This window comes from Phymastichus coffea, unplaced genomic scaffold, assembly GCF_024137745.1.
Source record: "Phymastichus coffea isolate CEN01 unplaced genomic scaffold, Cenicafe_Pcof_1.1 PCOF00009, whole genome shotgun sequence".
Lineage (NCBI taxonomy): Eukaryota > Metazoa > Arthropoda > Insecta > Hymenoptera > Eulophidae > Phymastichus > Phymastichus coffea.
Window position 1 is genome coordinate 6,815,862 of NW_026706820.1, and position 22,234 is coordinate 6,838,095.

The 22,234-nt window shown below is 37.5% G+C and overlaps 1 protein-coding gene across 1 annotated transcript in view; it reads left to right on the forward strand.

Moving 5' to 3' along the window:
• The first annotated feature begins 1,247 nt into the window (after window positions 1-1,247).
• Window positions 1,248-22,234, forward strand: part of LOC131671002 (autophagy-related protein 13) — a 167,063-nt gene continuing 146,076 nt past the window's right edge. Inside the window, exons 1-2 of the mRNA XM_058947106.1 lie at window positions 1,248-1,874; window positions 2,035-2,383. Of these exons, the coding sequence (XP_058803089.1) occupies window positions 1,722-1,874; window positions 2,035-2,383 (502 nt within the window). The 5' untranslated portion in view covers window positions 1,248-1,721. The remainder of the gene's footprint in view (window positions 1,875-2,034; window positions 2,384-22,234) is intronic.

Here is a 22,234-nt window from a genome sequence, read left to right on the forward strand (position 1 = left end):
CATACAGGAGACGATGCGCAATGTATAAGAATTCTCCAGCCTAAGTCCCCCAAAGTGCCTTAGAGGGTATCTATCGCCATCTAGTGGTGACTCGAGTTATCGACGCGCGCTAACGCATGGTAACTGGTCGGCGTTACTGCCGGTATAGTAGTACCCTATAAAGACCTTTTTTGGCCTATTTTTGAAAAATCATAGCTCCGCGAGTTTTTAATTTTTTTTGACGTGCGACATCTTGCTGGATTCGTCTACTCTTGTTCTTTAAAAAAAAAATAGTCCAATACCAAATATACATATATATATACTCTGTTCCCGTGAGGTATCAAAGTGGATATGAGGCCGATTTCATGGTCATCTTTGAAGCCATATAAATTTGTCAATTTTCAATATTTTTGAATGGAATTTTCGGGATTCTCTTCTTCTTTTCAAGAGCTTTAATTTGAAGTCCCGCCCGTCTTATTTGATGCATTAGAACCGGAGTTATGTTGCTTCAAAGATGGTGGTTTTTTTGAAATTTTAGCCTGCAAAGTGTAATGGACAGTGAAAAAAAAATACCATTCGAAACATCTCTAATTGAACCCTCCAAAAATGCTCAATATTTTAATTGAACCCCTTCAGTTGTCCCAAAAAAAATTAAAAACTATGATGATTTTTTCGTTTTTTGCAACTGCGATATCTTTAGTAATACTTAATATTTTTGCAAAAGAAACAAGGCAAAAAATTGAACCTTTGCTCGTTTTAATTGCACCCCTCTCACTTTTTCAAAATTATTAATATATATGTCAAAAACAACAATCTAACTTTATTGTATGTTCTTTCCAAATAACCCAATAACCCAATAATCTATTTGAAAAGAACATACAATAAAGTTAGATTGTTGTTTTTGACATATATATTAATAATTTTGAAAAAGTGAGAGGGGTGCAATTAAAACGAGCAAAGGTTCAATTTTTTGCCTTGTTTCTTTTACAAAAATATTAAGTATTACTAAAGATATCGCAGTTACAAAAAACGAAAAAATTATCATAGTTTTTAATTTTTTTTGGGACAACTTAAGGGGTTCAATTAAAATAATAAGCATTTTTGGAGGGTTCAATTAGGGATGTTTCGAATGGTATTTTTTATTTTTACTGTCCATTACACTTTGCAGGCTAGGGTAAGGGAGGTCACTGACTGGCCGATTCCCTGTTGAAAAAACAACAGTGTTCTCAAAACGCTCTCCACAGCTTTTTCAGGGTTTATGATTTTACTCCTGCTTTGGCAGCAAAATTGAGGGCCCCGAAACAAGCTAGGGAAAAGGTTGTAAGAATCGGGCCAACCCTGCTGGAGACATTAAAGAACACACTTCAGATCTTAAAATTTTTAACTTATATTAATATTAATCTGAAAATTATAAGACATAAAGTACATGGTTTGGCTTGTGAAAATCTCTCAACCTACGATTGATGGCGTTGATAGTTTCAAATAATAAGTTATCATACAATGCTTTTCACTATTCAAATAATAGACCAGGATTTAAGCCACTTATATTCCATACTTGCAAACTGTTTGTCTTTAATGTTAAATGCAAGTAATATTAGTAAACTGAACTTTTCTATGCAGAGTATACTCTTTTTTTAATATTACTATTTGATCTCTGCCGAAGAATTGAATATTAATTTATATTGAAAACATATTTATCATTATAATAAAGCATCTAAATATTATATCTAAAGTCTGAGGACATGTCTTCTTTCAAATTGAGCTTACAAGATAGAAGAGATCTAGAAAAATTTACTCGATTTTTAGCATTAAAAGTTGCTCAGATAGTTGTACAATCAAGATCTGGTGATAAAATAATTACTAAGTGTAAACCAAATTCATCTGGAACAGATTGGGTATCTCAACTCTTTATTTTAAATTTATTATATGAAATATCTAATAAAATCTGTTATTATTATTATTGTTATTGTGACTTTAAGAACTATGTCTATGTGGAACATGATAAATCATTTTTGCTAATAGTAAATAATGTAATATATTATTTTTTGCTTTCAGTTTAACCTTGCAATTGAAGATTTGCCAGAAGTTTTGATGGAAGCAAAACGTTCTTTATGTGAAGAAATAATTAATTCTCCCGTTCCTCTATGTATAGAAATATCACTTAGAACTGTTGAAGGAGATAGTATGGTTCTTGAAACTTGGACCCTTGGTATAATGCCTGAACATAGTGATCCTGCTCTTAGGATTACGTATACAGTGTATAACAGAATGGGGATTTTGTTAAAATCGTTACTCTCAGTATCAAGAATAACACCTGCTTATAAATTAAGTCGTAGACAAGGTTCTGATTCTTATGTTATCTGCTATCGAATATATATGGGTGATCCTCAACTTCATTGTCTTGGTATGCTCAAAGAAAATCTCTTTTTATATTATATACTTGGTAAAAAACAAAATAGATTGATTTTATATAATAAGATCTACCAAATGTTTCTTTAATTTGACTTCAAAATTTATTATGAAATTACTAAGTAAGTGATATTTTATGAAGACTTTTTGTTCATTTAATTAAATACATAAAAACGAACAATGTTTAAAATAATGATTTATAAATTGAAAGTTATAAATAATGAATGTTAAGTATTATTATAAAATAGGCATTTAGATGGTACTTAAATTAAAACTCCCCACAAATAATTTATTGAAATGGTAACATGAAAGGAAAATACTATAAAGTATATAAGAAACAAGAAACTAATTATGTTGTCAAAAATCCATATTTTGGATAGGATGCAATTTAACTCAGTACCTGTGGTCCTTATATATGGGTCTTGTTTCTCCTGAAAAGTGTGTTGATAATTGGTTGATAGAAAGTAAACTACCAATAACATAACCAGAGTGATTACTTAAAGCAAAAAAGGAACTAATGCAATCATATTTTATTTTCTTAGATTATTAGGATATGAAATTCAATATCAATTATTATACTTTATTATTATCAGAAGTAATGTGGGTAGGTGAAATGAAGAAAGCAAATGAATATACAAAACGAAGAGTTTCATTTCATTCAATTACTTCAGATGTACATTTGTACACCTTGACTCATTCACAGTGGGGCCATCACACATACCATATCACATATCCAACAGTTATCAATATATTCAAATAATTTTATTAAAAAATAGAACGCAAGGAAGGTACATCTGCTCTTGTATCAAGCTAAACTTAGACTAAGTAGTCCACAAAGAACTTGTTATAACTAATATATCTTTATCGACACTTTACCCCATACTTTATATAATAATATTTATGATATTATATCGATATGGAGCTTCATATGATTGAGCTAAGTAACATTTGAATAGAATAGATATTGAACATTTCAACAAATTTCTTCATAACTTGATTTATGAGCTAGTCTCACAATCAAAAAGCATTTAGTGTATGTTCTAAAAAATTTCAACTAATTATTTAAAAAACAACTTAACATATTAATTTACGAAGGTGCCATCCCGTTACCTGTACCTGCAATGTATTCACATAATGTAGTTTTATTTAGAAGCTAGTATGATATCAAATTTATTATCAAGAATTCAAACAATCTTTGGAATGAATGAATCATTCATTCAAAAATTCGTTTCCAATCTAAAGATATATTGTTGATGTACAGGGCGTAACAAAAGTACGCCTCTCTCTCTCTCTCTCTCTCGAGATTAGATTTAGATTAGTTCGTTTATTGCGCCAGGTGGAACCCCGTCTGGCAGTTTGGAAATGTACATAACAAAATAATAACAAAAATTTAAACATGACAAAAGAGGAGATGCAAGGATAAATAGTGACGCATTTAACTATATGAAGAAGATGAATTACGTGAAAATGCATGAGTAGTATATACGGTGAGCAGCGAATTTCCAATGGCGTTAACAGTAAGCACTAAGAGTATATATATAAAACTAAAAATAGAATAAAATATGTGAAATATAGTAAAATAAAATATATAAAGAACAATGTAAATGAGTTATCAGATAAAACAACAAAATTAACAATAATAAAAGATAAAAAATAATATTAAAATAATAAAGACAATAAAAATAATAGAGAATAATAAAAATAATAAGAACAACAAAATATTAAAAGTAGTAAAAAATAGTAAAAGTAGCAAGAGTAGTGAAGACGCGAACGGCACTTGTTTTACAGAAGGGCGGTCTGAAAAGAGGAGAGGTATAAAGGTGGATCGACGTGCGTTTGGCCAGAAAATAACCGTTCAATTAGCTATTTCATGAACCATAGGTCGATAGCGGGGTAAGTGTGGGACGATGGGTAATTTTGGGAGAACGCGACTAGATTGACTCTGTTTGGTATGCGAGTGTAATCGGACAGTGCCGGCACTGGCATTAACTTTTCGCGAGTCGCCCTCTCAATCCATGCTCCAGACTCGTAGTTTAAGAATAGATCACGGGTCCAAACCTTGAAGTCAGGGATCCGATCGATGGAGAACAGGGTCACGCTCAGTGAGTTTAGTATTCTCTGAGCAAGGATAGCAAAGGAATGGTTCCATGCCTCAGTTCGAGGGGCCTTGTATTCAAACGCCGATGGCGGGCGGCGACCCGAGCGCCGGATAATGACGCCATCGAGCAGGACAGACAGGTTTCTAGCCAGGTAGTGCGGCGATTTTCTGGACACAACAGAGTAGGCCAGAACGGCAAGGGCTCTATACCTATTTGGGGTTAGGGATAGCCAGCCCAGGGCTAGTTTATGGTGCGTAATGTGGCTGTTTAAGGATAGAGAGGGTATAAAAGGGATCCATCCTATTACGAAGCGTACGCAGGCGTTTTGTGCAACTTGAAACTTAGACGAGCGCTCTCCATCAAGCTGAATACAAACCACTGAGAGGTAATCGAAATGTGGGAAAACGAGTTGCTCGACGAGAACTTTTCTGAGGGTAGTCGAGAGAGATTTCCTGTGGAAACGGAGTGAAGCCAGACAGCTGTATACCCTCCTCGTCACGCTTCTCACATGTTTGGACCAGTTTAACGTGGGAGTAAGTGTCACACCCAGATTACGAGCACTAGTAACATAGTCGAGTGGAACCTCATTGATGGTGATCTTCACGATGTCATTCAAGTTGATAGTCCTAACGTACTGTTCGCTGCCCAGTATCATGACCTTGGTCTTGGTGAGGTTAAGGGAGATACCGTTTCCTAGTGCCCAATCCACTATAGCCTGCACATCAACCTGCACCCTCCCCAAAGCCTCCGCAAGGATGCCGAGATGACAGTGAAGATAGACCTGCGTGTCGTCGGCGTAAAGCATGTAGTTCATGAAGGAGAGAACAGAGGGCAGGTCCGAGATAAAGATTGCAAATAGTAATGGTCCCAGAATACTACCCTGTGGTACTCCGGTAGCAACCCTGAGCCAATCCGACACCCTGCCATCCTCCCCCATAACGGCCTGAAACCTGTCGGTCAGATAGCTGAAGAACCATCCCAAGACAGTGTCAGACAGGCATAGGTCCCTGAGCTTGACCATCAGACGACCATGGGGGATAACGTCGAAAGCCCTGGAGAAATCCAGAAGGACGAGGATTGTAATTTTACGCTCCTCAATAGCCCTGCGGACGTCATCCAGGACACCCAGGAGAGCAGTCTGGGTTCTGTGAAACCGCACGAAACCCGCCTGCCGTGGATCACGCAGCTTGCGGCGGTCCAGGTAAGACGAGAGTTGTAAATGAACGAGCCTCTCAAGCACCTTTGATACCTCAGATAACCTTGCTATCGGTCTGATGTCCGATAAAAGAGCGGGCGAAGGTACTTTAGCAAGAGGGGTGATGAGAGACTGTTTCCAGGAGGTCGGGAAGACGCCGCACAGTAATGATTTGTTGACAAGATGCGTGAGAGATGAGAGACAAGAAGAGGAGACGAGTTTAAGCATCTTGACAGACAAACCATCAGGACCGAATGTTCTGGATGTGGACGAGTTTAGTGCATCCAAGACTTCCCGGCAAGTGACCTCACGAAAATTGAATGGGGAGTGGACGTGAGGAGCGTTTGGGGGACTCGCTAAAAGAGAGTCCAAAAAGTCACGTGTCAATGGAGGGGACGAGTTGACTATGTTGGCAAAGTGGGTGTTTAGCACGGCTGGGGAAAAAAATTGAAACGGGGATGGAAGAGCGCGCCTTGTGACTCCCAAGTTTCGTAACTCTCTCCATCTGGCCTTGCTGGAGGCTGCGGAAGACAGTCTGCCTGAAATGCACGAATTTTTTGCAGTGTCGAGGGCATTTGAGACATCGTTGCGTAGTCTTCGATACCCAGCGACGTCACTGCCCGAGCGGGAGGAGGATGCCAGTTTATAGGCAGCGTCACGCTTTTTCATAAGGGCAAGAATGCTCGGAGTCACCCAGGGTTTACGCCTAGAAGACAACTTGATGCACCTGAGAGGGGCTACCTCGTTAAAGGATTTTATGAGGACTTCAGTGAAAGAGTGCACCAAGTTGTCAAGGGAATGCGCGTCGGCTTCGATCGACAGGTCAAAAGAGTGCTGCAGTCGTGTTGAAGATTCGTCGACCAGACACGAGAGAAGGCCGCTGAGGATCCCATTTAAGGCTGCTTCGTCCACCCGATTTAAACCGCGGGACCTAATGACTCTGGTGATATGCTTGTTAGAAGCGAAGCGATAGGTGAGCAAGATGAAATCATGGCCAGCAATAAATGGAGTATCCGACTTTCCAAATGCCTGGATAGCATTTGGGTCTTTCACTATGAAGAGGTCAAGAGTAGTATGGGAAGGGGGATTTGTATCAAGACAGTGATGTGTGGGAGCAGTGGATACGAAGTGGAGGTTGTGCAGGTCGACGAGAGATCTCAAAGCTCGAGCGTCTGACAGGGAGCTGGAACCCAGGTCCGCGTTAAAGTCACCGGTAATGATGACATTTCCGTACAGAGGGAGGTAAGTGGCCAAGCAGTTGAAAAAATGTGTGGGAGAGCAAGCAGAAGCACGTCTGTAAACCGCCGCTATCAAAAGCTTGGTGTTGTCGGACTTTATTTCACCTAGGATGAATTCAGGCGTGTTATCGAAAACTGGATTTGAAGTAGCTAGGAAGCTAAATTTAAGGTGAGATCTGACGTACAGACCAACACCGCCACCCTGCTTTCCAATTCGGTCAAGCCTGAAAAAATTGAAATCGGAGAGAGAGAGGTGGGAGTCAGAGATATCAGGTGAGAGGAAAGTTTCAGTAATGGCTATGACATCAAAATGTGTAGAAAGGGCTTGTGCTTCGAGAAGAGCAAAGTGACAGGGGGAATTTAGTCTGTTTATATTGATGTGGCAAGGAAGCAGAGGGCGGGGTATGGTCCCGGGTTAGTTGGCATCATGGACCAGAAACTGGAGGAGATGAAGATGGGATGGCTTGAGATAGCTGGGCCGGAAAGACAGACACTGTCGGGCTGAAACAACCGTCTGTTTTGCTAAGTTGCGGAGCCGGATTTTTTGGGATGGAGGCAGTAGGTCGCGATTTGACAACCTGGGGCGCGAAGTTAAGGTTGAGTGGAGCATGTCTGCGAATGCCGATCGGAGTGGTAGCCACTGACATGGCACCAGAGCGCGGAGTGGCCTGGGCAGGAGGCTGACCAGGAGGCAAAGGCGCGCAGGTATCAAGGTCACTCTCCGACGTGATTGGGATCGGGGTGGAACGTGTGTTCTCCCGCATATGGACGACCATGCCCGAGACGAAAGGGCGCGCGAAACCCAGCTCACGACTGCGCGCGAGCGCCTTTTCAAAGAGATTGTAGATCGGCTGCGGTAACAGCTGGCGGATGAAGACGAGATTTCCGTGACCGCACTTAAAAATGTCCCTCGCCGTCTTCTCAGCGAGCTTGCCCGAGCGCTCCAGTATGACATCACGCACCACCGTTGAGTCGATACGCACGACGAAAGTGGACGTAGTATCGGTCGGATTTGGACGAGAGCGAGTGGCAGTCCATCTTCTGGTGGCCACTATGCGACCACCAGCGTTTGGGCAGCCAATCGCCTCAAAAAGCATCTTGGCGGCATCCTCCAGCGAACCCTGGAACCCCTGCGGTAGGCCCATAATAGGGAGCTCGGAACGATCCTTGAGACCCACCACGGACTTGAGGCTCTTCACCTCGTCGGCAACACGATTGACTTTAGTCAGAATGGAAGTCTGGGTGGCTCTGATCTCGTTCCGAAATTCAGTGAATTCATTATTCACGAAGCCAGAAAACCATGCTGGTGGTTTGTCGCCCGTGGTAGATGCCATACTATCCAGCAAGTGGGTTTGGTCCTCACTGGAGGGAGAAACAGTGGGAAGGACGGCCGATCGGTCAGCACCGTAGAAGTCACTCTGGGATTCCACTCTCGACGTCTTCGATGGGAAAAGCTCGTAAGGAGATGCCTGTCTCTTACGGCCTGAGGTTTCGATAAAAGGTAAAGTACCAGCAGAAGCAGAGTCAAATTGGGTAGAAGAAGGGGATTCCAAAAAAACGCCACCGGACTGACGAGAGTTGGCTAAAACCGCGGACTGAAAAGAGCAGGCACGACAAGTAAAGGTCGCAAGATCAGGATTTGAGGTTAAATGGAAACAGTGACGATGAAAAGATCTGTCACAGGACTCGCACTGCAAGATATTAGCACCCAGATCACGCAGCGCTTCACCACACTCGGCGCATGAAGACAAGACCATTTGATAAAAGTGAAAGGTTTGAAAATTTAAAACTAGTTAAAACAAAAAATAAAAATTCATAGATTGTGTCAAAAGTTTCCCATATCTCCTCTCCGGATCTCAAAACTACGCAAGAAACTGTAACAAGTGAGATAGTTTAAAGGACCGATCGACACGACAAATTGAGCAGTTTGAATTTCGCGCGAAAATTTGAGTCACTGACCAGTCATAAACGGTAGTTGTGAAAAGTCTGGATTTAAAAGATTTGAAAATTGGCGCCTCAGTGGCACCAACTCAGTTAGTTAAGGATCAAAATTGGCCGGAGACACGGGAGTAAAATGATGCCATTTACAAGAGACGGTAAGGGAATTCGCAAATTAACCTAGAGATGATTGAAACGCACAAAAATAATGAGTAACTTAGACGCAAGAATGAAATGAGAGAAAATGATTGATGACGCGAACGCAGCAAAATTACATTACAAATTACGTGAAAAAGTAAGAAAGTAAACGCGATTTTACACAGTCGATAGAATAAAATTAAAATTAAGATTAAAAATAAAATTGTCTAGCGTGTAGATAGCGCTAGATGAAAATAAAACAGTATTAAACTAAATAAAACAAAACAAGATGTTGTAAAATAAATATAAATTAAAATAAGCTTAAAATTAAAATAGCCATTGCGATGACTGAGCGCAAGAACAAATTAAGTGAAGAGTAGTGATGCGGCGAAGAAATAGCACCGGCTATGAGGAGTCTCTCCGAGAAGATTCAAATATGTGGATAACGGTAAAAATAGTTGACACTGGTACTTAGCAGCAAAAATGTTGGAAGTGTTGCATTCGGTGAGATGTGTAGTGTGTAGTGTGTAGAGTGTAGCGGTCCTGGAGTGGAGGCTGTGTTGTTGTTTATGTTGTTTGCAGAAGTGTATAGATCAAAACTCGTCAAAATTGGAGAATTGATGAAGGTTGTGTTGTAACCAGGCAGGCGGTTTATTCATCCACTGGCCAAAAAATTGACTGAGAGCCAAGAATTTTTAGCAGGAAGCGCAGTGGCCAGCTGGACGAACTCGCCTGCAAAAATATGCCGCTCGAGGAAGTGGCAAAATTGAGAAAATGATTATTAAAGAAGAGAGCCTCAAAGACCAGTGTGTCGTTACTCACCGAGAGAGGGAGAGAGAGAGAGGAGAGAGATGCGGACGCGTGTGTGTATGTGTTGGAGCGTGTAAGTGTTGTCGATGTTGCTGGTGCTGCTGATGTTGGTGTTGTTGGCACTGCTGATGCTGCTGACACTCTCTTTCACTCTCAAAATTTTTGGCAATGGCCGCTCACGCGCGCACGTGCCTGCGACATCTTGCCGGAAGCCCACGCGCACCGGTGCGGAACTACGTTGAATCCTGACTAGGTGCAACCCAGGCGACGTCACAAGAAACATTCGAATACCTCACACCGGACGTGTATTCAATAACTATGAAACAATCGGCGAAGGCGCAGGAAACTCACACAAAAGAAACTCTCCAAAAACGGTACGCGCATGATGGCCTATTCAACAGCGTTCATTCAACTGCCTAAAAAATCGGCGCGGGGATGCGTGCGAAATTCTCTTCTCTTTCTTCTTTCTTCTGTCTCTTTCCTCCTCTCTTTCTCTCTGTCATTTTCTGTCTCGTGCTGTCTCTGATGCTCGTCATCGCCGCCGTCGTACCTCAAACAGAAAAATCAAGCAATGAGAGTGTGCTCGACCTGCGCACACTCAGCTTGGCGCGGCGCGCGGCCTTGGCGAGAGCTCAACGGAGAACAATGGCCGGACCGTGATTCTCCGTTATATATTATTAGTAATTTAGTTTTTGCCATTTGTTTTTTTATATCAGTCATCGATCGGCCTCTCACCGAATTTCATAAATAACATTTACTGATTTAATTAAATCGAGCACTTTTCAATTATGCATTATTACAGCTTATAAGACAGTTAAATATCGTAGAATCATAATACTTTTTTTTGAAACGAATATAAAAAGGAATTTATTATCCAAACATAATGTGAAATTTATTTATCGCAAAATATCTCTCGATAATAAGCATGTCAAACGACTGTCTCGATGCGAAGAATTCTCTTTGATCAAGTAGACGTTTACATACACATGATTTACATATGTATATACATGTATTTAAGTACGCTAGTCCTTTTTACATATGATATCATAGATAAACCATGCACAATAAAATTTCTAGACCTTTTCAATTATATAAAAATAAAATACGTGTACTACATATTTAGGAATAATTCAATCATGAGTAAAACGTTTGTTCTTTATTTTATGTACAGTAACGTCGGATAATTAATAGTGCCATTTTATTTCATTTTTTTTATTTTTTTTATTACGACGTCAATGCATTAAACTGCACAATTTCGAGAAGCGAAAATATGTTGGAAAGTTTCTTTTCTCAAGGTTTCCTCAAATTCCAAGAGAAGACAAGCTAACCAAATAGTTTGCGATTAGAAAATAGGTATAAAAAATTTTACGACTTTGTTATGTGCGTCCATATGCTTAGGATGTCCTTGTACAAACAGCATGGGCTGTCGACGCCCAAACCCTATACGGAATTCAGAAAAAAAGAGAAAGCTCCTCTTATGCGTTTTCCACCGAGTTTTCATTTTTTCCGTTTAGCTTAGTCATCAAAAGTTAGAAAATTATTTTATTCTATTGAGTAGTTTGTGCAGTTACGAGGGTGGTCCGATAAGTATTTAGCCTACAAAAGAAAAACTAAAATTTTGGAAAAGTGGCGTTTTATTTTTCAACATAGTCTCCTTTTAGTTCGATACACTTGGCCCAGCGATGCTCCAACTTCTTTAACCCGTCTGAAAAATACGTTTCCTCGAGGTCTGAAGAGTAGGCTTCCGTGGCAGCGATTACCTCCTCATTCGACTTAAATTTCTGCCTGGCGAGTGACTTTTTCAAGTTTGGAAACAAAAAGAAGTCGCACGGGGCTAAATCTGGAGAATACGGTGGATGGGGTAGCAGTTCGTAGCCTAATTCGACCAATTTGGCCATGGCGACAGCGGAGGTGTGAGCCGGTGCGTTGTTATGGTGGAAGAGCACTTTTTTCTTCGCCAAATGGGGCCATTTTTTCTGCAATTCGACGTCGAATCGGCCCAATAATTCGGCATAGTACAGCCCTGTGACCGTTTTACCCCTCTCCAGGTAGTCGATGTAGATCACACCTTGTGAATCCCAGAAAACGGTGGCCATCACCTTTCCGGCTGATGGGGCAGTCTTCGCCTTCTTCGGAGCACTTTCGCCGGGTAAAGTCCACTGTTTCGACTGTTCCTTGGTCTCTGGTGTATACCAGTGGATCCATGTTTCGTCGACTGTCATGAAACGACGCAGAAACTCCTTCGGATTGCGCTTAAACAGCGTCAGACATTGCTCTGAAGTTGTCTCACGGTTGCGCTTGTTGTTTGGAGTGAGCAAACGTGGCACCCATCGCGCCGACAGCATTCTCATGCCCAAAATTTTATGCAGGACATGACCCACGCGGTCTTTTGAGATGCCTACGATCTTAGCTATCTCGCGCACCTTCAATCGTCGATCTGCCAATACGAGATCGTGAATTTTTGTCACGTTATCCTCCGTGGTAGCCGTTTTCGGAGCACCTGGACGTGGCTCTTCAAAAATCAACGTGCGACCACGTTGAAACTCGTTAAACCAATTTTTGATGGTCGCTATCGAAGGAGAAGAGTCACCGTACACAGCATCCAAGCGCTTTTTGATTTCGCTGCGCGATTTTCCTTCCAAAAACAAGAATGGAATCATCGACCGATACTGCTCTTTTTCCATTTTTCAAAAATCAACGGACACACTTGCTTTCCCACGCTCTCAAAAATAAACTACAACTCCGATCCCGCTGAAATCTTGACAGTAACCATCGAGAAGGTTGTACTACGTGATAGAATAGTGAGCATTTTCAGCAGTGAGGATTTTCAGCCGCCCAATATCTACAATTATGTCTATTTAATGTACCGTCAAGTTGGAAAGTTGCTTCATCTGAAAATGCTATCCTTAATGGGAAATTGGGATCTTCAACTATGCGATCCATCATGTCTTCAGCAAACTCAATACGACGATCGAAATCATCTTCGTTTAACTTGTGAACCAAATTTACTTTAAATGGATGAAAACTTGTTAATTTTAGAATATTGTGTACTAACGATTTACCTATTTCGTGCTCTTGAGCTGCTCTGCGGATAGAAAGATGTGGATTTTCAGTGAATGATAACAATACGTCGAGTGATTTTTCTTCATTCATTGCTGTACTTGGCCTTCCTGCTCTAGGTAAATCTCTGACATGACCATGAAGATTACTAATCTTCTAACAGTATTTTGAACAGTCGACATGGCAATGGGAGTTCTATTAACTCTGAATGCTTGATTAAACACACCTACTACTTCTCTGATAGTTCTCTGCACGTTACCCCAACCTCTCATCATAAGTAGCGATATTCTTTCTCTTTCGGAGAGGCGATCCATTTTGACTTTAAGGACTTATTCAAAATACCAGTTCACAACAAACTTTAAATAATATTCAATTAGTTTTTAGCTTTTATTCAAATGTTTTTTTTCTTTTGACAATAAAATTAAAACAACATTAAAAGAATATCCTGTTTTAGGAGATTAACAAAACGTGTTTTTGGAAAAATTATTTTGAATTTTTGAACATTGAATTTTAATCGATTTATGAGTAAAACGCCTTACAGTTCGAGTTGCCAATTAGCTGGCCCGATACAGCTCGTAATTTTTATGCCATACCAAAGTATCAAGTAATTTCTTTTTTTTCAATATGGTACACTTTTTACGAAAAAATGAAATTTTTTTGCAAAAAAATCGCCAAATTAAAAAAAGAAAAAAAATTTTTTAGATAAAATATTAGATTTCCTTCTTTATTTTTAAATTGCAGGATAGCAGAATGAATTATTTTAAAGTTTAAGATAATAGAATTTATGTTAGTGAGAACAGGAATTATACGGTAAATAATTTGAACATTTAACAACTTAAAACTTTCGTAAAACAAGCACCCCAAAGGAAACAGATATTACTACGTCCACGCCGTTATTCCTGGGTGACGCTAAATGTAATAATAAAATTGGTGAGCTTGACATTAAGGTTGAAGGTCAAATCCAAGGTCACCATCGAATTCCTCATCGAAAGTTAGTCCTACAACTACCTTGAGCTTCGTCGATCGGAACAACCTTGAGCTTCGCAAAAGCTTTGCTACCTGGAAAGTTATTTCCTTGAATGGTTACTTTTTGGACACCTTGTATATATAAATGTATGTATATATATATATATATATATATTTATGTGTGTGTATATATATATATATATATATATATATATATATATATATATATATATATATATATAAGAGGGTCTTTTTTTAGGAGGCATGTTTCAGATAATTCGGGGGCTATTTTAGATTTTCTGGCGAATCCCAATGCTACTTGTTTTAGTACAACGGCGCGTTCATTTGGAAATATAATGTATATTCAGAGGTGTTCAATGTGGTTATAAGTTTAAATGCCGCTGGTTACTGAAGTAATAGGGCTATTGTAGATCCATGTTTGTGAAGTTTGAGATTTTATTATGCGTGGTGCTTCTTTTGTAAAATCGAATATTACTTTAACCCATTGTTCGCCGAATTTATACATTATTGACATTTTTATGTCACACGCTGTTTTAGTTCTGAATTGTTTTATGATATGCGTGCGCGGAGTTATGAACATAGGTGTTTTGCCGCGGATGATTGGTAGTTTCTAATAACAGGCTTCAACCTTTCTAGTTTGTATTTCTAAAGGTATACATTTAAGAATATGTACTACTTCTCTTGCCATCATACTTATGTATCCTAATTTCCACATAAGATAGTAGGCTAACAGATCCGGTGATAACGTAGCAATATTTAATGCGTTTGTTATTACTTTTCTTTCTAGTTTACATTGTTGCAGAAATACGTCTCTATATCGTTTTTGTAAGTAGTTTCGTATGTTTTTTTCGATAAATAGCACTTTTGAATTGACGTACGTGAATAGATATAGATCGTGCATGTTTTTTGCAGGGTTGGAAATAAAATGTTCTCTTATTGTAAGTTTGCATCGTGCGCGCCTTCTCTTTCTCTTTTAGAGTGCATATTAATTGATTGCCAAATCATAATAATGTAACACCTATCAATCATTTTTTTTTTCTTCAGGGATACTTGGTTGTGAATGACATGTACCTGGAAGAAAATGTATACGTTGATAGAATGGTACGTAAATTATATTCAAGTAAATCAATAAATAAACTAATCAAAAATTTTGTTATTTTGTAAAATGATTTTAATGAAATTTGGGAACTGAAGCTGTTCGGCAATAGCAAGAATTATATCCCTCTTCCACAGGTACGTTACGTAATTTTACTGAGTTGTAGTCATTGAATGATTTAATAATAATTGAATTATTTCAATTTTTTAGACGATGCATGAGGAGGGTACTACCGAGTATGCTCGATTGATAGCGCGAGAGCTCTGAAACCGCGTCGTTCATCATCAGGTCGGAATTCCGTTTTATAATTGAAGTTTTTTTTTAAAGTCTATTTACTAAAAAAATATATATTTTCCAGCCTTTGGACATCGCATTGCAAGTTGTGCAACTGAAGTTTGCAAGTTGTGCAAACTTCAGTTGCTTACATAACATAAGCAACTGAAGGTGTTAGACACTGCTCTGAAAAACATGCGCAACCGGTTGTAGCGTTTGAAAAGTTGTCTATCAACCAGAAGGTGAAACTAATTACTAACAAGAAATATAATTGAATGATAATTTTTTTCACAATTTTTACAAAGAAAAAATTTCATTTCAGGTTAATCCACCGACTTCACAATGACCGTTGAAAATAATAATGATGTTCTCACAATCTATTGCAAAGATTCAGGGCTATCATCGGTTTCACCAATCTCCAAAATCACAAGAATGACAACAAACGTGACAAAAAGTCAACAAAAAAAATTCGATCAAGACAGAGGACACAAGAAATAACGATACATCAAAGCACAGAACAAATTCTACACTGACAAATAACAAGATTAACGAGAGGGTCGTACAAAAACCAAAAACAAACACGAAAGAAGAAACCAACATCGATATTAAATACTTTCGCAAACGTAGAAAAGGTAAATAAACAGAACCGTCGATAAGGATACAAACGACAACTACGCACAAGCCGAGATCTAAACTACGAAGAATACAAAAAAGAAATTTCCTTTCCCGATCTGTCGTTAGCTTGATTGACTCTAGTGCCTGATAGATCCAAGTCCCCCCTGAAATAAAATAAACAAATCCCAACGACTCCGTTACTGACAGATCCCGTTCACGTTTCTCCACTTCATCTTCCAATTTCTCGAACAACAGTACAAAGTCGTCATGACAGAAAACAAAACAAGACTCAGCTGTACTGCGACAGAAAACGTAACAGACGCGTTCGATAGGCAAGCTCTCTCGTAAACGGTCTCGGTCTCGGTTAATCTCCTGCTGGTTGTTGGATAAGCGTGCAGAAATAGATTTAAGTGAATTTTTAAGATTTACCCGCTAGATTTACAAGTTCTTTTATTACTTTTGTAAGATGTTTTTTTACTTTACAATAAAAAACTGATAAATATTTTTTGTGTGCTTTATTTTCATAGAATTGATACCAAAAACTGTGTGTAAAATTATTTATTATAAAAAAGCATAAAAATACAACGATTTTCATACGACCATAGCGTATTATCCGAAGCATATGAAAGATATTAATTTTTATGAACTCCTGGATGATCAACCAATGATAGAATTACTAATAATGGAGGAAAAATCTTTTAAGGACTTTGACCTGGAACAATAATAATTAAGAGTAACCAATATAATTTTATCGACCGATTATTTCAATGTATATAAAGAGGTTCGTATCATGTATCAATTCATTCTTCGATCGCCCAGAATAAAGACTGCACGTGTATGAGATGGAAAATGGAATGTTTGAATGTTATGCGCAGGTTCGTACATTGGAAGAAATTTAAAAGATCATAAATTTAAATGATCATCATTTCTAAAGGTATTCGCGATGGAACTGTTATAGAGCGTTGAAAATAACATTGTATTTTATCTTCGAGGACGTTGAAAAAATTTTGCTACAGTCTCAGCTTAATGTGCCACAAAAACATTCTTTGCTTAGTACTATTGCACGTGTTGAATGTATTCATTTGCGATTAGAAAATTTCAAAGTTCGTGGTGACGGTGTTCGTAATAGTTTAAAAAATCGAGTGCAGCGGATTAATTTAGATAGCGGGTTTGAAAATAGAACGAGAACAAGAACAATAACAAACATTTGACACACTGTAACGGTTCAGTATGATTTGCTCGAATAACGCCTTTGTATTAAGACATCATGCTCATTGTTTAATGTTAAAAAAGTAGCAAGGCTCAAGATTATCTTTGACTTTACATAACATAAACAGATGATCAACTTATATCCAAATAAGGAGCATGACGTCATAGGTAGCCAGACCTTTAAATTGGCGATACAGTTTTCAAAACAAGGACTTTTAAATGAATGGAAATATTATCGTAAGCCATTAAAGGGATTTATAATTATCTTACTTCTAACACGGATATAATTTGAACACTTGAATTCTATTAAACGATGATATTTTAACGAAAAAGCATAATAACTAATAATTTAGCGCAACTTATTAAAATAACTATAGCCAAGAAAATTCATTTCTGATTGACGAACTAAAAGATAAATTGAATTTCATACAATAAATAAACATAGTAAAATGTGCTCAATGGAACAAAACTATTTTAGACCTACACTTAGATATAAATAATTCATAACTTCTATGACAATTCATGTTGACAATTCTACTAAAACAAAAACTTGTACGAAATAGGATTTTCTCTAGGCTAAAAATCCTATTTTACTTAAGCGGCTAATATAAGCATATCAATGTTGTGCATACTGGCGAGGTAGCGGTGATAATCTGACGAAAAATAGCCCAAAATAGAAAAATTTCTTTGGCACTTTGCTAAACATATGGTAATAGATGAAAAAGAAAGCCTATTTGGAAGGCTAAATAAATTCCATTAAGCACATTTCACTATTAGAAGAAACAGGAGAAACGCGTAAGTTCAAATAGCTGCATAACAGAGAGTCTGATCACTCTTTCGATAACGTTTTTGTTGTACAACACAACGTGTAATGTACGATTCTGGATGACATAAGAATGTGACGTTACAACACTGATATCCATTTGTTTTTGAAAGATGCTCGTATTTTATGCCCACGACGTATTAACAATATTAAAAAAATATATAATGTTTGCAAAATTAATGCAACACGTTTGTGCAAGTTTTAGAAATATTCAACTGGGAAAATGGATTAGAAAAAGTCTCTGACTCGAAACACTTTACTACACAAAACATTGAAATGTACCGTTCTAGTCCTGCTAAACAATGGTTTGATGATAATATTACGACTCAATTACTGAGGGATGTAAAAGAATTATAGAGTAATGAATCGAGATGGTCTTTGGAGTTTATTATTATTAATGTTCAAATTAACATTAATAAATTCAATCCGATGCGTACTGGAAGCTCTTACATACCATTGGTCAAATTTTTACGAAACAGACATGCGTGTATCAATGTAGAAAATGATGATAATAAGTATTTTGTCTAGGCTATTTTGCCAGCATTATGTATCTCGAATCATCTTCAGAGGTAAAGTATTACACAATATGAGAATTAATTGATTTTGGATGGTATTAAATTTCCAGTGTTTTTAAGTTAAATACCTCGGTCTGAAAAATTAAACAACACTATCAATGTGTTAGGCTTAAAAGAGAAAAATATTTCCTATATATCATATAAACAGTAAAATATCAAATCATGTAAATCTGTTATTGATTGGTGATAATCTTTCTTCGATTCAATGTTCTGTTAATCACTATATTTACATAAAGGATCTTGAAAAATTAGTAAAAAGTAGCTTATTATACAATTGAAATAGAAAACACATTTGCGATCGATTTCTACACTACTTCACTATATTAAATAAGCTTGTTGACCATGAAAAAAATTGCAAACAGTTGAATCAGAGTCATGTTCAAATGCTAAAAGTCAACAACGGTCTAAATGAGTTTAAGAATTGTCAATTCAAATTAAATTCACCGTTTATAATTTATGCAAACTGTGAATGTCTATTAAAAAAAGCATTCGCTGCAGAGAAAGACGCTGACAAGAATACCATTGCATACGAGCAACATGAAATGTTTAGTATAGGCTACTATCTCAAATGTAGTTATGATGAGAGTTTGTTGAGGTATCAATGCATCATTTGACATCAGAAGAAATCGAGGCTTTCAAAACAACAAATATGCGTCATACATGTGAGTGATAACATGTTAATGATTCAACAAAAGTTCGTGATCATTGTCATTTGACTAAACTTATGGCATTATTTTGATACTTCAGAGATTTAAGAAATGTACGTATTAATATATGAGAACAATGTACAATCAGATCCAAGTTGTACGTCCTTTCTTGAGTATAGATTCCATAGTCTCAATGACATCATTTCCAGATTATTTCTTATTTCCATGCACTAAGCAAACTTAGAAAAAATGTGTAATTGAAATGTGCAATTGAAATGTTTATTCTCTTTTTCATAAGGGATCATTTCAACCAGATCAATTTGCCATGTTTCATCAATATCACGAATGATCTACATGAATAATATCGTTGAACTGTCTCGTGAATCTCATCAACGACTTGTTTTCGATTAGTCTTCTTTTTTTTTAATAGCAAAAGTTTTATTTCAATAGTCTTTCTATGTTCATTCGATTCACAGATCGAATCGATCCTCGTTGGTTAGTTTAAATCCTACACCTGATGGGCAATAGGTAACATCAATTTGGAATAGTTGACGTTCAAAGACATCGATACTCATAATGATGAGTTCAGAAGACAATGTATGTTATTAATATATTATTTCAATCTGTCGTAGTTCTTCAATTATAGAGTGAATTTCATTGACATAACTGCGAATACCGGCTGATGTTTCTGCAAGTAATAATCTAAGATGTTCTATAAGTTAATTAGGATCATCCTAGTATACATATTCAGTACGATTATTATTTCAAGCTATTTTATATGGTGGTGTCACTGAGAAACCTTTACTTTCGACTGATGATTCTGTTGGTGTGTTGATTAATCTAAATATAATATCACGATACTTCTTACTTGTTTAAAGATGTATCTCTCCGTTTTCAGTATAATACTTTCTATGATCATACGTCGTTTAACCTTTTAGCTGCGGAAGTGGTCGCTATATGGACCATATTAGAGACATAGAATATCTGAAGTTTTTAGATACAATTTGAAGTTTTTAGATCCAATTTGATGTTCTGAATACATAGTAAGTAGTTTTTAAATTTCTCAACACATTCTTGATTTTGAAATATTGATTCTTAAAGTCAAATTTCATTTTTAGTTGAATTGAAGATTTCAGAGTGTTTGCGAGAATTTTGTTACTATTTTTTTCATATTCAACGCGTGAAATTACATATAAATACCCTCTCAAATCTTCATAACAAAGGAGACAAATTTTTTTACATTCTACTTTACGTTGCCTCGAGGCTGGTCGATAATGTGGACCAGCAGTCAGGTCAGCTACTCTATCTGAGATATCTAGTGATAATATGTATGCATTTTACATATTCTGAGAGGTCAATTTGTACTGAAATTTTCCGCAGCTAAAGGTTAAATGATGTGGCCGTAGTTTGTTAAATCTCTATGTGTACCACAGAAGGTTCAGATTTTTTATTAAACAATAACTCTACTAATCCGTTATTTTTGGTTATGTCGAGCATTACCTACGAGGGTCGTTTGAAAAGTCCATGCAAAAATAAAAACTGCTTGATTTTTTTAATAAATCTTTTTTATTTTTCAACATAGTCTCCTTTTAGGCTTATACACTTCATCCAACACTGCTCTAGTTTGTTAATCCCTTCTAAATAATAGGATTTGTCCAAGTCTGTAAAATTGGCATTCGTTTCTGCAATCACCTCCTCGTTTGAATAAAATCATTTCCCCACCAGCCATTTTTTCTTATTAGGGAACAAATAGTAGTCCGACGGAGCCAAGTCTGGAGAATAGGGGGGATGTGAAACGAGTTGGAACCCTATCTCCATCAGTTTTGCGGCCATAATTGCTGAGGAGTGAGCTGGCGCATTGTTGTGGTGGAAGAGGACTTTTTTGAGGGCCAATCGTGGACGTTTCTCTAGCAACTCGGTTTTCAAACGATCCAATAACGATAAATAATATTCTCCTGTAATGGTTTTACCCTTTTCCAGATAGTTGATGAAGATTATTCCTTGCGAATCCCAAAAGACAGTCGCCATAACCTTCCCGGTCGAAGGAATTGTCTTCGCCTTTTTCGGAGCAGATTCCCCCTTGGTAACCCATTGTTTAGACTGTTCTTTGGTCTCAGGAGTGTAGTGATGTATCCATGTTTCATCTACAGTGATGAAACGACGCTTAAAGTCTTGCGGATTTTGCTGGAACAGTTGCAAACCATTCTTGCAACACTTCACACGATCTCGTTTTTGGTTAATCGTGAGCAATCGCGGCACCCATCTAGCGGATAGCTTTTTCATGTCCAAATGTTGGTGGAAAATATTATGTACCCGTTCGCTCGAGATGCCTACAGTACTAGCAATCTCACGAACCTTCACTCTTCTGTTAGCCATCACTATATCATGGATTTTATCAATGATTTCTGAAGTAGTAACCTCAACAGGGCGTCCACAACGTTCAGCGTCTTTTGTGCTCATATGGCCACTCTGAAAATTTTGAAACCACTTATAAACCATTCTAATCGAAGGTGCACAATCACCATAATGTTTATCAAGCTTCTGTTTAATCTCCTGAGGCGTTTTGCTTTTGAAAAAGTAATGTTTAATCAATACACGAAATTCTTTTTCGTCCATTTTTTACAACCACTCTTCCAAAATATGCCACTAACTAAAAATAACCTTGATACGCACTAGTAGCGCCATCTCTCTGTCTTTGCACGGACTTTTCAAACAACCCTCGTATAAAGATTTCATCGTTATCAAAAGTTATTGGTTTGTTACCAATCATGAAAGTACCATTTTGAAGTTTGCACACGCCGGATACTGTACTATATCTAACGTTGTCGTTTGATTTTTATTTAACCTCGACATGTACTTATTGGAAAGATCAATTTTAAGAGTATGAAAAATATCATCATATTTATCTAATTTAGGCACTTCTACAGCGAACTCTCTTTCCTGATATGAATATGTTTCGTATGGTATGTTTTTTTTTTACGATTCGACAAATACGATGTGTGTTCAATAAGTACCCGGAATTATCGTTTTTCCAAAAAAATATTTATTTATTCGTTTACATCAATGTAGTCCTCTTCAAAGTAATCCCCCCAGATATAATACACTTATGCCAGCGTTTTTCCAATCTTCGAAGCACTCTTGAT